Below are 23,280 nucleotides of genomic sequence, written 5' to 3'. Positions count from 1 at the left end.
AATTAGTCTGGTATGAAAACATCTGAGCATAGTAGGGTACACAGCTGTGAGTGAGGATATCTGCAGCATCGCCTGAGCAAAGGTGAGCTGGTGCTGTCCCACCACGGGGCCCGTGCTCTCTGGTGAGCAGTGACCCACAGCTGCTCCTGGAGGCAAAGCTCTCAGCACAGAGGGGGCTTGGAAATGTCTCGCAACTGTACGGAGGAAGGGAAAGATGATTTTATCAAGATAAATACTGTACAGAGCCACTAATGGTGTTGTGGGATTCTGATCTGAATTCAAACATGAACTTCCATTGTTTCCAAGGTCTGATTTTAGGACAGACTTTGGATAGTTCCCACAGATGCCAAGTTAGCTTCCATTCTGTATGGTTTCTTGAGGGGTCTTGTGGCTATTTCATATGCATTTCTACAAGAGACACTTTGTTCTCCTCTGTGACATGCAAATGTCTTTAACTACTCAGAGCAATGCCAAGAAAAAGATTATAAAAAGCCTCAATTGTTGTAAGAATGGAATCCATAAACCAACAAAGTTTGGCTATAAACAGAATAATTCCAATTTTAGCAAGGATAATCTTAATTGCACTACACCTGTAAGAGGCAAATCGCTGTCAGAAAACAACACCTGATGGGAATGAGCAGAGTGATGTAATAATTCATAGGCACGGATGAGGCAGCGAGTCTCATGATCTCAGATGTGCATTCACATTTACCTTCCGTTGTGCTACCTTTGCTAACATAATTAGAAGTGCGATATTTGACATCTTTAATGGTAATTAGTCCTTCCTTACTACCCACCTTCTGGATAAATATTTAGACATCATGAACAGTCTCCCTGTGCGCTCTTTGTCTTTTCTGGAGACTTTCTGAAGCTTTTCCTCAAGTTCAGAGACTTTCCTGGCCTGGTTTTCTTACAGTCTATTTGAAAACGCGAAACACAAGAGGCCTTGGTTTGTGGAAGGCTCTACAAGCTGGAATGACTCAAGTTATCCTTTTCTAACAGTGAATATTTGCCATAACGAGGGTTATTGGGTGCATTCAACTAGTCATAAATGTTTGGGGTATCCGTGATGTTGGAGTGGAAGCAAACTCTGGAACGCCTCCTCCTCGCGCGCTGGCGGAGTTGTGCCCCACGGTCTCTTCGGTGTTCACGGCCTGGACACGCCGCCGACGATCCCGGGGCGACAAACGCCGAGGTGCGGGCGGCGGGGACAGCGGGGCCAGCGCGGGGACAGCGCGGGGACACCGCCCGGCCCCGAGCACATGCCGGCGGCCCGGGCGCGGCGCAGCCAATGGCGGCGGGGCAGGACATGATGTCAGAGGGGCTGTAGAAAAGGCGCGGAGCCCCGCGCGGTGCCCGCGCTGCAGACGCGCCTCTCGCAGCTCCGCGGCCGCTCCGGCTCCGGCTGCGCTCCCGCCCCGGCCCCGCGGGCCGCGCCGCTTTAAGGACACAGGGAGGCCGCTAGTGCCCGTCCCATCTGGTGCCCGTCCAACTCTTCCTCCTTCCCCTTGGCTTTTTCTTTTCCCAATGAGCTCCAGCGGGCTGGGGGAGGAGCGGGGGAAGGAGCAAACTTTGCCCCTGAGCTGCCGGCGCTGCCAGCCCTCTGGACTGTGAGTGCGTGCGGTGGGCACCCGCCCCAGGCTCCCTGCAGCACCAGCCTGCTCTCCGCCTGCTGCAACCTCCCTCTCCCTTGCCTTCCTCCTCTAAATTTCGCACAGTACGATGTAAGGGGCTTGTTGTAATTTTTTTTTTCCTAATTCTTATTTATTTCTCACCGAAGATGGTTTATTATTTTTTTAATATTTCTACTATTTATTAATCCCTCCCAACCGTAAGCGTGCCCAGCCTTCTGCCAGCTGGGCCAGAGCATAAAGCCTGGGACTGCACCTGGGGCAATGAGCCCTGCACTGAAGAAGCCTCCTAGAGAGATGTGCCGGGGCCGCTCAACAGACTAGATCCAAGCCCCGAAGCCTACACCACCAGTTATCCCCTCTCCCTGATCCCCTTCACCCGCCTTTTCTGCACCCCATCCCTTGAAAGCTCGGATCAGCCTGCGCCGCGCTCCGGAGAGTCTGCCGGGGGAAAATCCCGGTGCCCGAGGAGAGACGGGGCGGCCGTGCTAGATGCATGGGGGAGGGCTCCGCTTAATGCAAGTTCTGGGCTCCTGCAGGGACCCCGACAACTGTCAGCAGCAACAGCAACTCGGGCCCTCCTCCTCTGCGTCCTCAGCGATGCTTTTCCACAGTCTTTCCGGCTCGGAGATGCACGGGGTCATCGACGAGATGGATCGGAGAAGCAAAAGCGAAGCACCGGCCATCAGCTCGGCTATAGACAGGGGAGAGACGGAAACGGTAGGAGCCGGAGGAATGGGAGAGTCATGCACCCCCCTAAACATACCAAACCTCTCACAGATACAGCTTTCCCCCTAAAATAACAGATCGGGGGGAAACGGATGCAAAATACTAAATCAGAAGAAAATTAAGCATAAAGGCACCCCCCCAAAAAATTAAACGAAACCGTGGGGAAAGGCATGAAACTGTTAATTATTAATAATATGCATAGTAATAGTAAGGCTTGGGTGAAATGAACGGTACCGCTCTTGCTAGAAAACAGATAGAGCAGCCTTTTGGTAGCGTCCAAGAACTCCTTCCCTTCCCCCAGCCTGTCTGGCCTTCCAAAGTTTTTAGGAAGAGGCAAAGTGTAGTTTTATACCAATAACATTTTGGCACAGCGAATTTTTTGTCTGCAGAATGGAAACACAACCGCCAAAGAATCCAATTCTGTGTTATTTTTCAGGTAGGATGCCTTCATGGAGATAGTCTTTATAGCTTTTATTTAAGAAGAAAAAAAACCAAACATGAGTGTCTTTAAGTTATGGGGGTTTAAAAATAATTTTCATATGTGGGTTTGTAAACAAGGCAAACAGAACTAGAAGAGATGTCTCAGGGAGACGGATGGATGCGAATTTTTATAACTTTACCACGTTTTATCTTGTCTGTTGATGCATAGTCCTTGTATATTAATAAATTTAGATAATAAAAGGATGCGTCCATCTAACTAGCGTTAGGCTGGCAAAGTGGAAGAAATTTACGAAGTGTCTTAAGTGATTGAACAATTTATGTATACTTTTTTTTTTGTGTTAAGAAATTACAATTCTGAAGTGAAATTATCTAGTATGCTGGTTAAATGCTGTCTTGTAAACTGATATAGGTATCTGCAAGGAGGATCCGTTCTCAGGTTTTCAAACTTCATCAGTATGTGTTCTTTCTTGTAATGTTATGTGAAATTTGCTTAAAGATGACAGTGAGACTGTTTAATCTTGAAACACCGGCTGGAAAACGGCCTTTGTACTAAAAGGGTGGGATGCGATGTCTCATCTAAACGGTTTTGGTTTTCTTTAAAAAAGTTAATATTCCTCCGTATAGTTAAACAACATCCAATGATCTTTGCTGGAATAAATACTGCGGCATGATAGTTTTATATAACTATATATAAACTATATGGATACACCCGTGTGTGTGTATATAGCACATAGTGGGTTGGAATACTGGATCCTTGAATACCATTTCTAGATCTCAGAATATTTTTGTTACTGGAAAAGCAAAGTAGGAAAAAAAAAAATCTTTATTTCATTTAAAGTGGATTTACAAGAAACTACTTTGGTTATAAAACGATCCTTACTCGGAGCTCAGTTAAAGCCTTAAAGAAACAAGCTACCGGTGGGTTCCTGTGACTAACACTAGTGGAGTGCCAGGGTTTTATTTGTGTGGAGTTCTCCTGGTGGGAATGATGTGAGCAAACGGGAGCGCTCACAGAGATGGGATTTTGTGATCCCCGCAAGCACAGGATGAAAGGAATGGGTTTGGCATGTGCTGGAAAATCAGCCTCGGTTCCTTTCGATTTCCTCCGATTAGCTGTCTTTGCTTTTGCTCTGCGCGAGGATTTAAGGCTCTAGAGGAGGTAAAAGCAAACAAACAACTTCTCCCCCGCCCCGAACCAAAACAAACTGCGTGTTGGGCACAGCTGTAAGGAAATGTTTCGGGTTCTTCTCGTGCACAAGAACAGATCTGCCGTGGGCTTTTGTGCAAAGCGGGTAAGAGGAAGTTGGGACCGAAGTGGAAAGCAGCACATTGCGAGCTCTGCCCCAGACGCTGCTCCATCCACCGAGCCTCCTCTCCCGAACGCTGTTTTAAGGTGTCTACTGAAATAAATAAGGACGCTTAAACGCTTCCGATATTTCTCCCTCTTTCTTGTTCGGTAGAAGTTGACAGGATATGTATGAATTAGGTTTTTTTTGAGGGTTTCGATTGGATTGCGATTTGACACTAAACTATTAAATTATATAGGGCTTATATTTAGTTTTATTGCTTCCAAGTTTATCCCAGCATAATCTAATGTGCTCTGTTGGTTTTTACCCGCTCTCATTCCTACACGTTTCCCACTATTTCGTTTTCCTGATAAAACATTCTCGGATTTAGTAGAGCTCATCTCCTCCGCAGCTTTATTTACTGATCCCTTTAGCGCTTTGGGTCACAGCAGATCGCGATCCGTGTTGTTTGGAACCAGCTTGCAGAGAGCTGTGTCTGCAGCACTGTGACTACTGGGGTTTGATCGTAATTCATTCGGAATTTTATAGCTAGGAAAATACACACACAGACACGCTCCACATACCCGCACTCACAGAGCATTAACTATGCAGACACTCTCCGCATATCCATAATAATAAATTTTAAAATTAACTATCTGCGATTTGCTCTACTCTGTTATTATCGCGCCTGTTTATCGAACAGCATCTTTTCTTGCTTTGAGACTGGAAAATCCACCAGGAAAAAAAAAAAAAAAAAAAGAAAGAAAAAAAAAAAAAAAAAAAGTTCTGGGTCTGGTCTGGACGCCTCCCCTAAAATCCAGGGTGGTTTTCTGTTTGTCTGGCCCGCTTCCCCGCCTCCTCCCGGGAAGGTGGGGTGGGATGCGGCGGGACCCCGGGGAGCGGGCGCGGGGCCGCTCGGAGCCCCCGCTCCTGTGCCGGGAGAGCGGCCGAGCAGGGGGAGGGGGCGGCCCGGCCGCGCTCAAGAGTTTCTCCCTCTCGCTAACGGTCTGTAATTGTTTTCCCCCAGCAGACCATGCCTTCCATCAGCAGTGACAGGGCTGCCCTGTGCGCCGGCTGCGGGGGTAAAATCTCCGACCGTTATTACCTCCTGGCTGTGGACAAACAGTGGCACATGCGCTGCCTGAAGTGCTGCGAATGTAAACTCAACCTGGAGTCCGAGCTCACCTGCTTCAGCAAGGACGGCAGCATCTACTGCAAGGAGGACTATTACAGGTACAGCCGGGGCCGGGGACACCGCCCGAGACTGCCGAGGGGATCCGTGGGCACACCTGGGGCAGGCTCTGAGCTCCTGAAACCTCCCCTGGGAAGGGACACTCGTGCTGTGGATGAGTCCCGCGTTGCGGGGAGGGGGGCACGGCCCGGGCACAGCTTCCCCCAGCCTGCTTTGGCCGCTGGGGCCTTCCCCGGGCGTGCCCTGCCCGGCCTCCTGTGCTGGGCCGCTCCTCGCCCGCCCGCGGTGCCTCCTGCGGCCCGGGGCTGCGGGCCCGTCCGTGGCCCGGGGGTCAGTGCCTTTTCCCGGTGGGCTCCGGCCGGGCGGGAGCTGCTGTGCTGCGAGCTGGGCAGCGGGACGGAGCCTCCCCGCCCGCCTGGGCTCCGCAAACGTCCCGGCTTTGTGCCGCTGCCCGGGGCTCGCAGCCCTTTGCAGGGCAGAACCCACGGAGGACGGGGTGGGGGGGAATGCGCCTCTCACTGTCTCCTCTGGCCTTTCTGTTCTGCAGGAGGTTTTCGGTGCAGCGATGTGCGAGGTGTCACCTGGGGATTTCTGCCTCCGAGATGGTCATGAGGGCCAGGGATTTGGTATATCACTTAAATTGCTTCACTTGCACCACTTGCAACAAGATGCTGACCACTGGCGATCACTTTGGCATGAAGGACAATCTGGTGTACTGCCGCCTCCATTTCGAGACTCTCATCCAGGGGGAGTACCAGGTGCATTTCAATCACTCGGATGTAGCCGCTGGGAAGGGCCCGGCTTTGGGAGCGGGCTCTACCAACACTTTGGGACTGCCTTATTACAATGGCGTGGGGACTGTCCAGAAGGGGAGACCCAGGAAAAGAAAAAGCCCGGGGCCTGGAGCAGATCTGGCAGCTTACAATGCAGGTAAGAGACCCTCACCTTCCCCCGGAACAGTTCAAATGGTTTGTTTCTGTTCACTTCCAAAGGGGGATTTCCGTTTATTTTAGCTTAAACTGCTAATAATAGTTTAGCTGCAGCATAATTATTGAGATCAAGTGCTGTCAAACTGCAATTACAGAAGCTAATATGTTAGCATTTTTCACTTCAGCTGGAAATAAAATGTTTTGAAGCAAGGTCATCTGGTTAAGGGGGGGTGAGAAGGGGGAGTACAGCCTGAAATAAAATCTGGAAACCAGAGATTGTAAGTTAGCACTTCAGAGACCCGTGAATTTTCTTTAGTGGCTACACTCTAAAGCTGCTGACGAGTGAATTGTTCAGCCCTGTCCTGAGCTCTTGCACCCCAAAGTTTTGGAAGGAAAGAGAGAGAGGAAGTGGCCTTTTCCCAAGGGTGTGCAGGGCCGAGTGTGCCCGGGCAGGGGCCGCGGGCAGCAGGTGTCTGCAGGCAGCACAGAGCCTGCTCCACTCACACTGCCTGCTCCACTCACACTGCCTGCTCACACTCACACTGCCTGCTCACACTGCCTGCTCCATCACACTGCCTGCTCACACTCACACTGCCTGCTCACACTGCCTGCTCCACTCACACTGCCTGCTCACACTCACACTGCCTGCTCACACTCACTGCCTGCTCACACTGCCTGCTCACACTGCCTGCTCCACTCACACTGCCTGCTCACACTGCCTGCTCCACTCACACTGCCTGCTCACACTCACACTGCCTGCTCACACTGCCTGCTCACACTGCCTGCTCCATCACACTGCCTGCTCACACTCACTGCCTGCTCACACTGCCTGCTCACACTGCCTGCTCCACTCACACTGCCTGCTCACACTGCCTGCTCCACTCACACTGCCTGCTCCACTCACACTGCCTGCTCACACTCACTGCCTGCTCACACCCACACTGCCTGCTCACATTGCCTGCTCACACCCACACTGCCTGCTCCACTCACACTGCCTGCTCCACTCACACTGCCTGCTCACACTGCCTGCTCACACTCACTGCCTGCTCACACAGCCTGCTCACACTCACACTTCCTGCTCACACTCACACTGCCTGCTCACACTCACACTGCCTGCTCCACTCACACTGCCTGCTCACACGGGGACAAGTTCCGCTGGAGTTTTGTTCATGAGACTTGACTGGGAGAAGAGTCGGGAAAGTGGCAGCATCCCCATCGCTGCCCCGCGGCACAGCCCTGCCCCCGAGCCGAGCCCAGCAGCCGGAGGAGCGGGAGCGAACCTGGCAGTAGCTCTCTGTATCCAGCAGCAAACTTTCCGATGTGTTTCCTCGTTTAACCTCCCCACAGCCACAGCGCTGTGATTTTACAGGCAAAGGAATTCGAGCAATCTCTTGCCCCCCCCGCCCCAATCCCTGCTCCCCTCTTCCCCTCGCTCCACTTCTCCGTGTAGCTGACACCAGGACGGCTGCCACCCCGGGGGCTCCCTGCGCTGCTGCTTGTATGCAATGGGGAAAAAAATGCTTGGACAAAACAAAATTCTTAGATGTTGGTTTTATTCGAGGAGGCGGAGGTGGGCTTCCCCCCAGCCCGGCGTTTCCCGAGCCAGACCCTGGGCACTGAACTCGTTTCCCCGCGTCCTTCTGTGCGTCGGTGCCCTCTGTGCTTCTCCGCTCGTCCCAGCCTGTTTTCTCTTTTAACCTACCTGCTTCGGACGTGTCCCGTAGGGCGCAGATTTGCCTTTAACATGTTTTTCTTTCCCGGAGAGGGCGTTCGGTAAAGGCCAAGTTTGCTGCGGTTTGTTTTCCAGCCGCATCTCTGGATGCCCCGAGAGCAGGAGGAGGAGGAGGAGGAGGAGGAACGGGGGGAGAAAGGCCGGGGGGACACCCAGAAGTGCAGGGGGGGCTCGGGCTTGGGGCCGGGGGAGGCAGCCCGGGAACGAGTAACAATAGTGACGAGATGGGGTGGTTCGCACTGAAAATGGCAGGGAGAAAAAGCGCATCTCGAACCGGCAAACGCACCTCGGGAACAAAATTGCCGGCTATTATCGATTGAACTAATTGCTGAATAATTTGGAAGTAGTGCAAAAAGCAGTTGTAAGTCCCAGTGGTGAAGGTTGATGAAAGGTGGATGTAGTGTTCTCGCGAGTAACGGTTCAGCTTTAAAACATGCATCAAAAATGCATCTTTCCCGTTAAAAAAGTCTCCTTTTCGGAGGGATTAGCTTTTAATTGTCCGTCCGCAGATGTTCAGATTCAAAGGACCTGTAAACCGAATCAGCGGCATCTGTCCTGGATGGGAGCACAGCCTGAGAAAGTCTCACTGCTCCCTGACTTCCCAAATAAACCGTCTTTAACTGCATTTTGAAAAATTCGTTTACAAAATAATTGCCGTCCGACTTCTTTGCCTTTTAATCGTTGTTTAGAGCCTGCAAGTGAAACTTTAGAGATCTTCTTTGAGTAACCTTTGGCTTCTTTGCTTAAGCTATTTATCTGCTTAACTATTTACTAGACCTGTAATCGACTAATTTATGCGGTAATAAGTGCCATTGATCTTGGAAATCAGACTGGGTTGCTCGTTGATGTAAAATTCCAGAAAGGAGTGAATTATTGCAAAGCCTTCGATTTTGTGGCTTTAAAAGAGAAACCGTTTTAAAATGTGATAGTTTCTCTTTTTATTTTTAGTGGAACTTGTCATTTCCTTCTCGGAAATGCACTAGAAATACACAATGTTGTGCTCTGAGGGGATCTGTCCTGGTAATTTGTGTAGAATATTTTGTGTAAATAAATCTACACCCAGAGGTGGTGGGAAAAGAGGGACCCATATACTTGGCAGAGTCGAGACTGAAATAATTTTGTAAATTGTAACAAATATTCATCTGCAACACGAATTAGACTGACTTTTTTTTTTTCTTTCCTACTTAAACGAGACTCCGTTTGCAGGGGGATGATGGGTTTAGATGTGGATAGAGCCTGACAAGTGGAAAATAGCTTAGAAGGATGCTGAAACTTCAAAAAGATTTCTTTTTCTTTCTTTTCTCACTTCTTTTTTTTCTTTTTCTTTTTTTTTTTTTTTTTTTTTTTTTAAGTGTGTTCCTGTGATCATAATTTCCTCCTTCACTTGTTGGAATGGAGTTTGATGGGTTTTTTAGGTCAGTAAATCAATGGCTGAAAGCTTGCTGAACACAGGAGCACCTGTAAAGAATTCTGAATACTCCCTTTGTGAATTAGACCCCAAACCTCCCACAGTCAGCAATGTTTTATTCATTTGTATCTAGTCCGGCTTTAAGATACTAAAATATCCTGAAAAATGACAGATGCATTGCACAAACTTGGGGGCACGACGAGCTGATAAAATACCCATAATCTGTGCAAACGGCCAAGATATTAAGAAACACTTCATTCCTTTGCGAGCAGGAAGATGCCTCGTGCTTCGCTGAGAGGCTGAAGGAACATCCAGGCTGGACACACATCCCCGGCCGGTCGGGAATGGGGCTGGGGCGGCTTTTGCCGGGGCAGGGGAGGGGAGGCTCCAGACAGGGCTGGGGACAGCGCCGGGGACGCCTGGAGCTCATCCTCTCAAGTGGCTCTGTCAAAAGTGGTTTGGGTGTTGGTTTTTTTTTTTTTTTTTTTTTTTTTTCCTGACAAAAATGCGAAAAGTCTGGAAAGTTTTGAAGAGCGAATCTCTCTTTCCTTCTCGTTCGTCTTTGGGACTAAAAGCTCACAAGGATCTTCCCTGTGACTACCGTGACAGAGCGAGCAGACGGGAATCGCAGCTTAAAATGGGATGCCTTGCAGAGATTTCCTAGGAAAAAAAATAGGGTTTATCCCTTCCCCCCCACCCCCCTTCTCTCCCTCCTCCCGGGCCGTGGTCACCTTTCGGGTCCCCGGCACATCTGGCCCCTCCCCGGGGGGCTGGGGCTGGGGTCGGGCCGGGGCTGGGGCAGGCTCTGGGGCCGGGGCTGGGGTCGGGGCCGGGGCAGGGCACGGGCATCGCTCCTGGCCCGAAGGACGAGCGGAGCCCCGGGAGCTCCCCCCGCGGCCGCGGGTCCCTCGGGCAGGCCCGGGGAGCGGGGCCCGCCGCCAGCCCCTTCCCCCGGCCCGGCCGGGGCTGCCCGGGTTAATCGCGGCGCTCAGGGACTGACCGCGCACTCGCACCGGCCATTCAGCGCCATTCAATTGGCTTAATTGAGGGGAAAAACCCTGGCGGCGGTTCCTCCCGCAGGGCCCGGGCCCGGCCGCCCCTCGCCGGCCCCTTTGTTCTCCCGGCCCGCAGCCCCGGCCCGGGGGCCCGGCCCTCAGGCACCCTCGGGGGGCACCGGGACGCGCAGCTCCTTTGTCCGAGGCCGGAGGAAGAGGCCTTCTAATGCTGCTCTTGTCCGTCCTGGCCTTGTGATGCTTGGCCTGGGCTCCTTAAGGCTGACTGGCTTTATCTCCTCAGAAACAATTCTTGAAATGTCAAGGCTGAGGCAGCGCTGTCGTGTCTGTTGCTCCATGGCCTGGCAGGGACACGCTCCCTTTAGTGCTGCCAGGCACCCCAGAAGCAGCCAGGGGTACCCTGCCTGCTCCCAGCACCGCAGCTTCGCCGCTTTTCATTCTTATGGTGAGAAGTTCAGGAATTTGCCTTCTCTGAGTGTCTTCTCCTTCCTCCAAAGAGAAGACTATGTCTGTTCCTGTCCCAAGAACCACTCAGAGGGCTCTGTCTCACTTCTGTACCCTTTGGGGATATGGGTACCGTGAAGTCCTCTACACGTCCGACCAAACAGCAAATGTGGCTGCACCCCCGCCTGGTCTAGTTAATCACAAGTTCCCTCTCCAGGCAGCAGGAGGTTAAAACACCCCCTTGACTCCGATTACAGGAGGAAAGGGGTGTATGTTCCAGTATTGAGAGATAATGCACACACAACGTGTCTCCTGTTTCATCACTCTTTCAGAATCAGGATTAGTTTTCTTTCTTTTGGCATAATCTAACATGTCAGGCAAAAGCTACTAAGAACAAAATTTCCCCCAAAGGAAATTTCTTTCTCATCTTTATGTGCCATATCCTTAGCAACCTACTAACTACTAAGCACACACTTTGCCCAGAATCCCAAGCCATGGGGGGCTCTGGTGATCTGAGGGTGAAGCAATGTTCCAAGTTCTCCTCCTCTAACAGATTTTGTTACAAAAGCCCCAGCACAGCCTGCTTTATGCTCCTGTTGTTGGGTTTAGGGAGGTGTTACGCATTAATCTGCAAAGGGTATTTTGGCTACCAGTATCAAACCAAAATGTTTTCCTCCTACTCTGTAAGGATGTAGTGATGCTGCCCATGGACATCACCATCCTGTGACCAGGTGGCCCATATGGGGCTGAGGGTGGATGTGCTGCCACTGCTGCACCAGCGGAGGCTGGGAGGGCAATGCCTTGGGTGTGAGGTCTGGGGAAAGGCACAGGGCCTTAGAAATGTTCTAAGGTCAAAATGAGACTTGGCACTGCCTCAGAATTTGTTTTATCAAAAAATAGAAGTGAAACACTCATTAACTTAAGGCTCCTCTATTCGACTGGAATTCTACCAATTGTATTTCTGAAATCCCAGCAGGAGCCTGAGATGCTGCAATGGAATGGAAATGTTACATATGGATAGTTCAGCAATTCCTTTGGGAGATACACAGGACACCACAAAAGAACAGGGAAGACAGTGCCTGAAAAACAGAGGGTTGCGTGAGGAGCATGTACAGTGTTAGTTTTACACCCTGATGCCTTTTGCAGAAACTCGTCAGCTCTTAAAATCTCCACTTACACCCTTGGCCCATTCTGTGTATCTGTGCCTGCAACACCCATGGACGTTGCAGATTCTGTGAGAGATGCAGATAATATTAGACTGAATAAAATGGCCTGTTGAGGATGGTGCCAGGCACCACAACCAAATACAAAGAGGGGAATTGGCACCAGCTAGGACTATTTATGTCATATTGGTGATGCCTGGGAGTAGCCAAACCACTTGCACCAGACAGCGAACGGCACACGCCCTCGTGCATTTTCAAAATCTGTTCTGCGACTTCCATTGTAGACAAGGACATTTTGCCATTCTTAAATGGTACTTGTTTACTGTCATTTTAATATTATTTTTACTTAGTAGATAATGAGGTAAAATGATGAGAAATTCCAAGATTAAGTTGTTCCTTTTCCTATCAGGGCTTGACGAAAAGCTGACACCCTCATTCCCTTCTGGAAGAGTTTAGAATCAGTTTTATATCCTTGGATTCTGAATGTATCTCACTCTCTATGGGACATGTTAAAATCCAGTTCCTTGCAGCCCTAGGCTTTGTTTTGTTGTATATTAACAGGAACCAGACCTCAGTTCTGCAGACAGATATTTTGCTGCATTTCCTCCTATGTCTGTCTTGTTATTTCTTGGAGGCTTCAGAAGCCTCTAAGATGACGCACAAAGGTCTTTTCCATTACTAATATCTAAAATTCTTTGGGTACATCTTAAACACAAGCACGATTTGGCTTTACATTTCCATAACTGAATTTTCTATGGGCATTGTTGTGTTATTTATCCCAGTGCTCTTTATATCAGGAATTGGGGCTATGAAGGAGACTGGAGCACATGTGATGACTTCAGATGGGCCACTAGGTCTCAGATCTTAAACCCCAAAAGATTTGGCTACATCCCAAACAGCTCCATTACTACTCCGTTGTTACTCTCTGCTTTCAAGTATCTTACACCTTTTAAATTCAGGTGCTTGGAGTTTTCCATGCTGCAGGAAAACAAGCAGAAATGCTTCTTATGGCCAAAATTTGGCACAAGATCGGAAGATCTGGAAAGGATTTATACAAATATATGCACATGCATGCACACACGCACATAGACACTCACATTTTTGTGTACAGTACCTTTTTTTAGCTGCCTTTTAAATTATAGGAGTACAGAAACACACAGAAAAGTTTGAGCCCTTGGACACTTTGGGCATATCTGTTAAGCAAACGTGCTTTTGGTCTTAGAGCTGAATTTTTGCAGGCCTTGCTCTGTATTGTATCACAGCTTTTCAGCGAGTTTTGAAAGGCTGAGGTTTGTAAAGCAGCTACTGTAGCTGCTGCAGACCTGCTTAGGGAGCCTGTATGCATCTTTACTTAGGAATCAGTGCATTTAATGTGTATTTTTAAAATCTGTTTTTAATACATGCCAGAATGTGTGTGTTTTCACTAGAGCTGAGACCCACTGATGGACGGGATGAATTCAATAACACTATAAAGAGAGGTGCATGAGATGTAATCAGTTGTAATTAAACAGCAATAGTGGACAATTGAAAACAAGCCTGATAATATGTTTAAGAAACTTAACAACAATTCATGTTTTAAAAGAATTTTTTAGTCATTTTTCACATGCTGTGTAGAACAGAGATATATATAGATTTTTCATTAATTTTAGCATAAAATTTGTAGGAAATTAAGAGGGACTTGTAGATATTTGGACAGAAAAAGCTAATTAACAACAGTTTGTCAGAGCTAATTTTCAGTGATATTCCTAATTTTTTGTTGGATCTAAGCTCAGTCCATTTTAAGAGGGTTTCTAAGGTTTACTGTATGCACAAATAAATGAAAAACTACTTTTGGTCTACAAGATTATTTTGCTTGGCATTCAACATTTAACACTAATTAATCATTTTTACAGTGTTCGTTTCTCACAGACCTTCTTCTTGTGCTTGATTTCTGCAAGTGTATCAACCAGTGCCATTCCTTGATTTCAAAAGGATATGGCAGAAGTGATCATTCAAACTAGTATTTGCAAACAGTTCTTTTAAATGGAAGTATAAATGTATAAATAATTAAAAAGATTTTTCATTTGGCATGCCAGTGAATATGTTGTATTAACAGCTTTATTTCTTTAGCTAGTCAGATTATAGTCATAATTTGCTGTCTGGTAGCCACAAACTTTATTTCTTTTATAGTGTTTCATTTAATGGTCTCCCTTGTACTCTACAGGGTTTAGTTTGATGGAGGAAATAATTATGATTTTAACTAGTCTGTTCCATTGAGATTTAAGTGGGGTGTATTGTGCAGCTTTCTTCGTGTGTTACGGTGCAATTTATGGCGATACCAAGTACAGTAAAACCCTTTACGGAGTTGAGGACAGCTACTGTCCTCCCACAGAAAGTGGAGAAAAAGTTCTGTGGAGGTGGAGCAGAGGGAAAAGGAAACAGAGCTGACATTTTAAAAGCCACAGAGGGGGAGGCCAGGGTCCTTGCAGGCTGGTTATTGTAAGGGAATGGCTGGAAGGTGCAGAAATATGATCCAGCTGTGCCCAGGGGGGCAGGAGGCCAATGGCCCCTGGGCTGTGCTCGCCCCGGTGCTGGCACTGCTGGGGCACCTCCAGCTGCTGGGGGGCAGCTCTGGGCCACTCATGGCAGGAGAGACACCGAGGGCTGGAGCGTGGCCAGGGCAGGGAATGGAGCTGGGAAGGGGCTGGAGCACCAGGAGGGGCTGAGGGAGCTGGGAAAGGGGCCGAGCCTGGAGAAAAGGAGGCTCAGGGGGGACCTGAGCTCAGGGGGGACTTGAGCTCTGCACAAGTCCCTGCCAGGAGGGGACAGCCAGGGGTGTTGGGCTCTGCTCCCAGAGAACAGGGACAGGAGGAGAGGGAACGGCCTCAGGCTGGGCCAGGGGAGGTTCAGGGTGGATATTAGGAAACTTCCCCAAAAGCAAGGTGAAGCCCCTATCTTTGGAGGGATTTCAAAGCCATGTGGATGTGGCACTTGGGGACATGGGTTAGTGGTGGCCTTGGCAGCGCTGTGTTAACGGTAGGACACAATGACCTTAGAGGGCTTTTCCAAACTAAATTGCTCTACAAATCCATGAAATGGAGCAAAGGCAGGTAGGGTTCGTGCTAGTTCATGCTGTGGTGTGTTATTTTAATTGCTGCAACTCAAGGAAATTGTGAACAATATTGGTTGTGGAGCAAGAGATTTACAGGCCTTTTCCTCTTGTTGTTTTAAGCTTTAAGTTGCAATGAGAACGATGGTGACCACCTGGACAGAGACCAGCAATACCCCAGCAATCAGAAAACCAAGCGCATGAGGACATCCTTCAAACACCACCAGCTGCGGACAATGAAGTCATACTTCGCTATTAACCACAATCCTGATGCCAAGGACTTGAAACAGCTAGCTCAGAAAACTGGCCTCACCAAAAGAGTTCTTCAGGTAAGAGGCACCTTTTGCCTTGAAAAGGAATCAAAATATCAATTTTATATTTAAAAAGCCACTGATTTTGCTCGTTTTCAAGATATTCTTAATAATTCGTACCTTCTCTGAGACTATGTTAATTCCCAGAAAGTGTGAGAAGAGTTATTTCTTTTCAGTTTCTCTAAAGCAGATCACTTGGGTTCTGAATTTTATGAGAGTTGTGAAGGCATGGGGTCCTGCTTATTTTCCTGGAGTTCTTTAATTCTGGTGCATGTTTTTGCTTCCAGGCTGCTGTAAAAAAAAAGTGATTTATTTTAGTTAGTGTGCTCACTGTAAATAGAGAGCTTTTAGTTTAGAAGTTCAGAAAACATGTCAGTGTTTACCTTTGTAAGAAATTAATCAGCAATTTGAATGAATTTTATCAGGACAAGGAGGAGGGCTTTTCGTTCATAACTGAAGTGGACGGAAATGAAATTTTTCAAAAATTTTAACTCATAGTTTAGTAACGAAACTGCATTTTAAAAGTACTTTTTCTTGCTCATGGGAAGAGCAAGAAACACTCCACTTGAGCTACTGTGGGAAGAAAAGGGAACAATATTAGTTGGTTCAGCTGCATTTTAATTTATAGTTCTGACTCAAGAAGTCAATTTTAATAAGCACTTACCCAAATGCCTATACCTAGAGATAAAGTAGGGCATATAGGAGCCATGGTATTCCAGGATTTATTGCTGAAAGTTTTAAATGGGTCTTAATTGTAGAAAAAGGATTTGTGACCTTCCTAGAGACCGGTAGGGCTGCGAGTCCCATCCTGGGAAGCATCGTGGACAGCTCACAAGTCCCAGGCAAGTGGAGGGCAGGAGACAGCTACTGAGGAAAACTGAATTCACTGGAGGGAGCCTGGAGCTTACAGAGCTAACACCTACCAGAAGAGGGAACAGAGGTTTTGTAGGCTCCCCAGTAAAATGACGAACCATACGTAATGACTTCTTGTGGCTACATTCTCAGAGCTGCACGGGGCTTGTTCTTCTGCTGTGGAGGAGCAGATTCCTCTGACAGAGAGTGAACATCCCAGCACCTGATGTGGTGTCTCACAGCAACTATCCTTAAACCAGACACATGGCTGAAATAATTTACTGTATTGGTCCATCCTTAGATTGACCCTTGTATTTTACCCTCAGAATTTAGACACTTTTGTAATACCAGGTCTGCCCATTCACACCTGAATTACCAGAGAAACTGCACAGCAATGTCTGGGAAATGTCCTTCTCTCCATCATCTTTCTGTTCTCCCTTGTCATTCCACACCAATTTTGACTTCCACCTCTCTCTTCTTCTTTTCACTGAATGGGTCTTTCCTTGCATATTTTTTCCAAGTTCCATTGTCTCTGTTTCTTCCTATTCAGAACATATTTTCTTGTCTCCAAAATTGGACTCTACCCCATTACTCTTCTATTCCTCTTTCAGTTTCTTCATTGCTTCTTCTTTCTGTCTTAAATGTCACAATTTGCGATTTTAAGGTGCTTTGTGGTTCTTCTTTGTTTGTTGCAGAACTTTACAATTCCACCAAAGTTTTGTTATCATTTTGGTATTTGGTTTTTCACTTCTTTTACTTTCACAGTTAAACACTCCTTTATGTCCAGGCTCTTTTAGCTGCAGTGGTGGAAGACAATAGTTGGTGGTGAGGATTGTTCCCTGAGGATGATGCTGTTGGAGGCAATTCCAGAAAATGGAGTGATGCTTTGTCTGGTATCACTTGAGTTTTCCCACCTCTTATGAGCACTCTCTAGTCACGGATGTTTTGTTTGAAAATTAGTTTGGGGTGTGAGAACACTAACTCTTATTTTGCATGTTTTACAACCTTTATGCCCAGTTGGTTTATCTCTACCTGTGAGTGGCAATTAAGGTCATATATATGAGTTTTAAGGTTGCTTTTTTCTAAGAAAACTCATCGTGATGTTGGTTACTGAGACAGCGTCACTTGTTAATTCTTTGGAGCCAGAAAGGCTGGCATTCCATCTATGTCACTTATTGAACACAAAGTGATTGACTGACACTAGTGATGGAAAGAAGCATGGTTAGCCCCTGCCTGTCCCACACCACAGAGGTGTTCAGACTCACAGGTGTAAGGTACACTTACAGGAGCCAGAACTCTGCCACACTCCCAAACAGGTGAGCTGTGAGCTGGGAGATTTTCTGTGTGTTCAGCTCTCCATTCAGCCTGGTGAGGGATCCCGGCTCTCAAGACACTTTTAATAGAATTTATTTTAGGGGAAATGCAGGGCAGCAGATCAGGAGAAAGGTGCACTTCCTAAACACAGAGCAGAGCTCCTGGTGATTTAGGGGGCAGCTGTGGTGCCCTTGCTGTAGAGACAGCCCCACAGGACATGTAATGAGGGGACGTGGTAGATGAGCAGAGAATTTGAGGAATTTCTAAACGCTCTGTGATAGTGGTCTTGAAAGCCCTGACTGATGTCTTTGCTTTATATACAATTTGTCACCAGCTGCACATGTCCAGTGGTGGGATGGCCTGGAAATGTAGCACTCTGCTCCTCAGAATGCATTTCCTTCAACACTTTTTTATGCACACTGTTCTCCCAAAGCAGACACATTGAAACTATAGCAGACTTATTTATACTTCTAACATCTATTTTTATTTTGTTTCCTTCCAATTTAAGTTTACGTTTGCAATTTAATTAATGTATCTCTTGTACTACAGCTGGGGAACACAAGCCCTTTGTTGTAAGGTATCATTCATAATTAACAGCCCCAGCTAATTGTGAGGTAACTAACCTAACTGGCATAAATGCTGCTCTTTGGGGAACTGATCTTTCTTTCTGTGACTTTAGAAAAGGAAGGTGACGATAGATAGCCCTGAGGAGGTGTGGTATGTTAGCTATAGATATGTACCTCCTCTCTCCAGGGGTCTGGAATAAGATAATTCACAGCCTAAGCACTTTAGGAACATAAAACATCATTTTTTCAGTGTGTGTCTTGTACACCACTTATTTTTTCTTGAATCTGTCCCCAGTAAAATCACTACCAGGACTCTACAGAGATCACTGCATGCATTTGGACTTTGCTGGTCCAGTTTCCAGTAGTCAACAAGCCTAAAATATTTTCATCCCACGTGGGGACGGGTGCTGCCCTTTGGTGAAGGTTTGCTTTAGGCTGCAGGCTCTTCCTGAGCCCCCATCCATTAAACATCTCTTTGACTGTACAGTTACTAATTGCAGTAGGGTCATCACAATGTGTGTGCAATGAGTGAACATAGTCTGCTTTGTGGTGTTACATCCTCTGTGTTTTGTTTCTCCACTTACTGGTTAGGGAAATTCAGAGAACCTAAATGTCTCCAGGTAGCTGTGTGAATGAGCAAAATTGGATTTAGAATTTTTTTTTTTTTTTGGCAGAAGCTGTTCACACAGCTAATATGTAACAGATGCAGCAGTGGAGGTGTTACAAACCAGAAAATAAAGTTATCGAAGGTGATGATCCCATTAACTTCAGTATCCAAATCCCTCACAACACTTAGTGTGTTTATTTTCAACACTCCCTGATCATATGGAGATGTTATTTTATTCCTATTTGACTTGGTGGAGACAAAGAATTTGTTCCACAGATCACTGAAGAGGGAGTGCATTATTTTCACCTCAGTAAGTATTATTCTGCCTAACTGCTGAGTGCCCAGCTCCATGCATCCAGCCCCACTCACCGGAGTGTGGGAGCAGCAGTGGTGGGTCTTGCAGCTGCTTTTTATTTTTCACTGGGTGTTTTGGTCTGCATTTTCCCCTTTGATTTGAAATAGCTCAGCCTTGTACTGATACAGTTGGACAGAAACCCACTAAATACTTCCCAATGATTTTGTTTATTGCTCAGTCCTGAAGGAATTGTGTAATTGATGTGAGATAAGTCCTTCTGGAAGGATTCTTTCAGTTCTGTGTGTCTGGGTGGTTATTTCTGCTGTGCCTTTCCAGGTGCACGGCCTGAGCTGCCCATGGGAGAGTCGGGGCAGCCCTGGCCTCAGCCTTGCACTATCCCTGCTGGGATAATGGCCAGGGCCACTGGTGGGGACAGCCCCAGGGCCAGGGGAACAGTCCCACAGCCTGGGGAACAGACCCAGAGCCCAAGGAACAGCCCCGGGAGGTCATTGGTAAGGGCAGCTGAGCTCAAGTTTTCATATTAGTGGAAGATGAAGGGAAATCCATAAACACCAGGAATCTTGCTCACTTTGCATACTACATGTTTCAAAAAAAGAAGCTCTCCATAGAGCCTCTTGCCCTGGTAAGGTTAAGGAGTAGTTGGACATTTAGGAACACTGTCATGTTTCTCATATTTGGGACAACTGAATATAAAAAAATGGGTATTTTAATGAAAATGTGAAATTATGTAGAAGTAGGTGTATCTACAGCTGGGTAGCTGGTTTGTCTGTTCTGTTTTAATTATGCCATGGCTACATGAACACACATAGCGACAGTTCCAAACTCCATTTCACAGCTGTTATCCTTTACACAGTTACCAGAAGGTATTTTTAAAAAACCTAACCACTAAATTATTTTGTGAAACAAATAGAAATTATCTCTACCTGAAAGGTAAAAATCCTGTAAAAGTTCCAACTGCTGTTTTTGCCATTTCTGAGCAGTTGGCGCTTGAGCCTTTGTGGCTTAAATGACCAGAACAAAGTGATTGGCTTCACTCACAGCCCCTGCACAAGAGGAGCTTTCAGCAGTCCCACCAGAGGACACTGCTGGGGAATGTGTCAGGCAAAAACATCCTTTTGGGGTTTGCCCCTTTTTGACCACATTGCTGTTCTTTAGGAGGGTCACTGCTATAACTGGACTCTTACAAAATCATGGCAGTATTTTTACCTGTGCTGGTTTAAGAGAACTTTTGTTTATGAAACTGATAAATAGCCTTTAAATTAAGTGTTTTAATAAAGCAAATGCCAACATAAACTGGTTTAAAATACTGAGCTTTCAGAAAGAAGGACCTGTAGGGATGTGATTTGTGCATGGCCCTTGAATTTGTGCCTGAGGATTATTTCCTTGTGGCATTCCCTGGAGAGAATGTGAGAGACACGGTGTGCACATTAAAGACCTTTGGCTGGGGGAGAAAGCTTTCCAGGAAAGGAAGAGTGCTCGATTGGGGGAATTTGCAGCTGGAGCATCCCTAGATGTGAAGAAGGGTGCAGGAAGGTGAAGCAGCCGAGGCAGGTCCATGAGCTGGGACTGCAGTGGGAGCAGCTCAGAGCCCATCCCGCGGCAGGGCCAGGCAGCTCCGGAGCCAGGAGCAGAATCTGCACGGGCTGCTGTGTCCTCAGGAGTCCCACACACTCACTTTCCTTGTCCTTTACTCAGATAAGAAAAGAATGCAAGAAGTAGAAACCTTGGAAAAAAATTCTGTGTGGATGTTATTCCTACTGAAATCACAGTTTTTGATGTAAAGTAGATCTTTAATAATTTTTCAGCCCCTTTTCCCAACGTTATTCCAGTACTGAAAACATTTGATAAAGGAAACAGAAACAGGTGAAGGAAGCTGAAGCATTTGAGAAAGAACAAGAGAAGAGCAAGAAAGAGGGACAGTCCTTTCCAAAGAGGGGAGCACTGCAGGCATGTGAGGGAGCTCCTGGAGGAGCAGAGCCCGTGGGAAGGCAGGGTGCTCTGGGCTGGCCTGCAGCACTTTGGCAGGAGATGGATGTGAGATAAAGGGGGGAAACTCCTGATTTTGTGTTCAGCAGGTGCATGGTGTTTGCCTCCCCAGACCAATGCTGCTGGGATCAAGGGCTGTAGGGGATTCTGCACACTGCCAAATTTCTAAGCATCCTTTCACATGCCCTGTGCAGACAGAATGGCAGCCTCTGTCCTTAGTCCATTCCTGGCCCAGGCTGTTTGCACAGATCGAAAGAGAGGGAAGAAGGAATATTTTGCAGGCAGAGGCCAATTCACATGGCTAAGACTACTTTTCCAACATGTTACCAGTAAAAACCTTTTTCCCAATCCCAGCATTGATGAATTTGTGAATATGCTTTTGCGTTTTTAAACACTTCAGGTCTTTAAATGCTACCCTGTTATATTAAACTATTTCAGGTTTGGTTTCAAAATGCTCGAGCCAAATTCAGACGGAACCTCTTGCGTCAAGAAAACACAGGGGTGGATAAGACTTCAGACTCAACACTCCAAGCAGGGACCCCATCAGGTCCTGCCTCAGAAATATCCAATGCCTCCATGAGTCCATCCAGCACTCCCACTACTTTAACAGACTTGACTAATCCCACTATGCCAACTGTGACGTCGGTCTTGACATCAGTGCCCGGAAGTCTTGAGGTTCATGAATCTCGAAGTCCTTCACAGACAACTCTTACAAACCTTTTCTGATGACTCTTTCTTAATAATTTCTTTAAAAAAGAAATTATTCTTAGCTGAAATTCCAAGTGTATTTTAATAGAGGCTTTGAGCAACTGACTAACCACAATTAGGATCTCTCCTAAAAAAACAGAAGGAAATGTAGTGTTCTGGTATTATGGAGTATGGACTGAAGAATAACTTGGAAGATCTATTGCAACACAACATTTGTGTAACTGTACAGTTTTGTGGACTGAGCAAGGGAAACAGCAATTAATTTAAGTTGGCTAAAGCTTCTGTATTTTCAAAGACTGCCATGTGCCTTATATACTGTTTTATCTACATTCTTTGGATTCCATGTCCACTTCTCTCTTTTTCTCTCTGTATATTTATGACCAGGGCAAAAATGTTAAGAGTTTGTTACTTTGAATAGTCCTAAGCCTTTCATTGGTTGCTTTGTTGTTTTAGAATTTTAAGGTCGAAGTCTGTTCGAATACCAGAATTTGTAAAATCTAACCAGTAATAAAACCACTTATGGAAACTACTTGGTAATGGCTGCAGTTACGTTTAACATTAGTGTCACACTCGAGGTAGGCTGACTGCATCTAAAAGGGTTAGAAAAATGCACTTCAAACACAGTGTCTGCCTAGGAAAAGCCCTAAATATGATGTACACATTCCTCTGGTTCCCCAAGTATGTATGGGTGAGAAATCCAGCTAGTACAACCGTCTAGGTATCTTCATTGTAGAGAAATAATGTTAGTTGGAGGTAGAAGTTATCAGATAACGTTAAAACTCAAATAGGAGAATGATGTTTCATTTTGCTGCATGAAGGAAACCTGACTTTGGCCAGGTTTGGTATGAACCTTGCTTTTGTGCAAGGTGTGGCTTGTCCCATGTCCTGGAGGAGGCCAATGGGGTCCCACAGCTGTGTGGCTACAGCCGGTCCATCACGGAGGTGGACACTGGGAAAGGTTTGCCCTAGGAAAAAGGCAGAAGTATTTCAGGTTATTTTAAAACACTGGTGGGCAAAGTTGAGGCAAAATTATGTTTTATGAAGTTACAGCCTTACATTTTTTGTAATGCTTTGAAGGAATAAAAAGCCAAGGAAGAATATATTATTGACGCTAAAAGTGGTTATTCCTTAAATGATTATGGACCTTTCAATACAATTGAATTCCTTCTCCCCAAAAATCTCTGCAGAATATAACTCATATTTTGAGTTGTTTTTCTTATTGTTTTTAAAGTTGCTTTTCTGTAATAAAAGAAATACCTCAGCAAAGTTTCAATAGGTATAAGAACGAGTCTACACTATGCTGTTTGCCCAGTAGGTTTAGAGGTTTGGAGTGGTACATAAGATGCAGATGGTTGTTCCTTTTCAAACCTGTTCCAATCAGTTATTTCAGTCAGATGTTGGGTTTTACTGGCCAGCTCTCTGAAACTAATCCCTCATTCCCACTGGATCAGACCTACTAAAAGAATATTCCAAATAAACAGCAAGACAGATGCCAAGATTTGTGTTCTTTGCCCTTCTCAGGGCATTGAAGATGATTTTGTGGGCCGGACTCTTTCCTAACAGT

General features: G+C 46.7%; 1 protein-coding gene across 1 annotated transcript; it reads left to right on the top strand.

Moving 5' to 3' along the window:
- Positions 1-2,216: 2,216 nt before the first annotated feature.
- On the top strand, positions 2,217-21,734 carry LHX2 (LIM homeobox 2; the record flags this gene model as incomplete). The annotated part of the gene is made up of 5 exons (XM_083875960.1): positions 2,217-2,351; positions 5,118-5,320; positions 5,827-6,209; positions 15,180-15,385; positions 21,447-21,734. The coding sequence occupies exons 1-5, from the start codon at positions 2,232-2,234 to the stop codon at positions 21,732-21,734; spliced, it is 1,200 nt and encodes a 399-aa protein (XP_083732086.1). The 5' UTR covers positions 2,217-2,231.
- Positions 21,735-23,280: the final 1,546 nt, after the last annotated feature.

This window comes from Zosterops lateralis, assembly GCF_965231275.1.
Source record: "Zosterops lateralis genome assembly, chromosome: 20".
Lineage (NCBI taxonomy): Eukaryota > Metazoa > Chordata > Aves > Passeriformes > Zosteropidae > Zosterops > Zosterops lateralis.
Note: the sequence above shows the minus strand (reverse complement) of the source record. Positions and strands in the feature narration are given on the sequence as shown.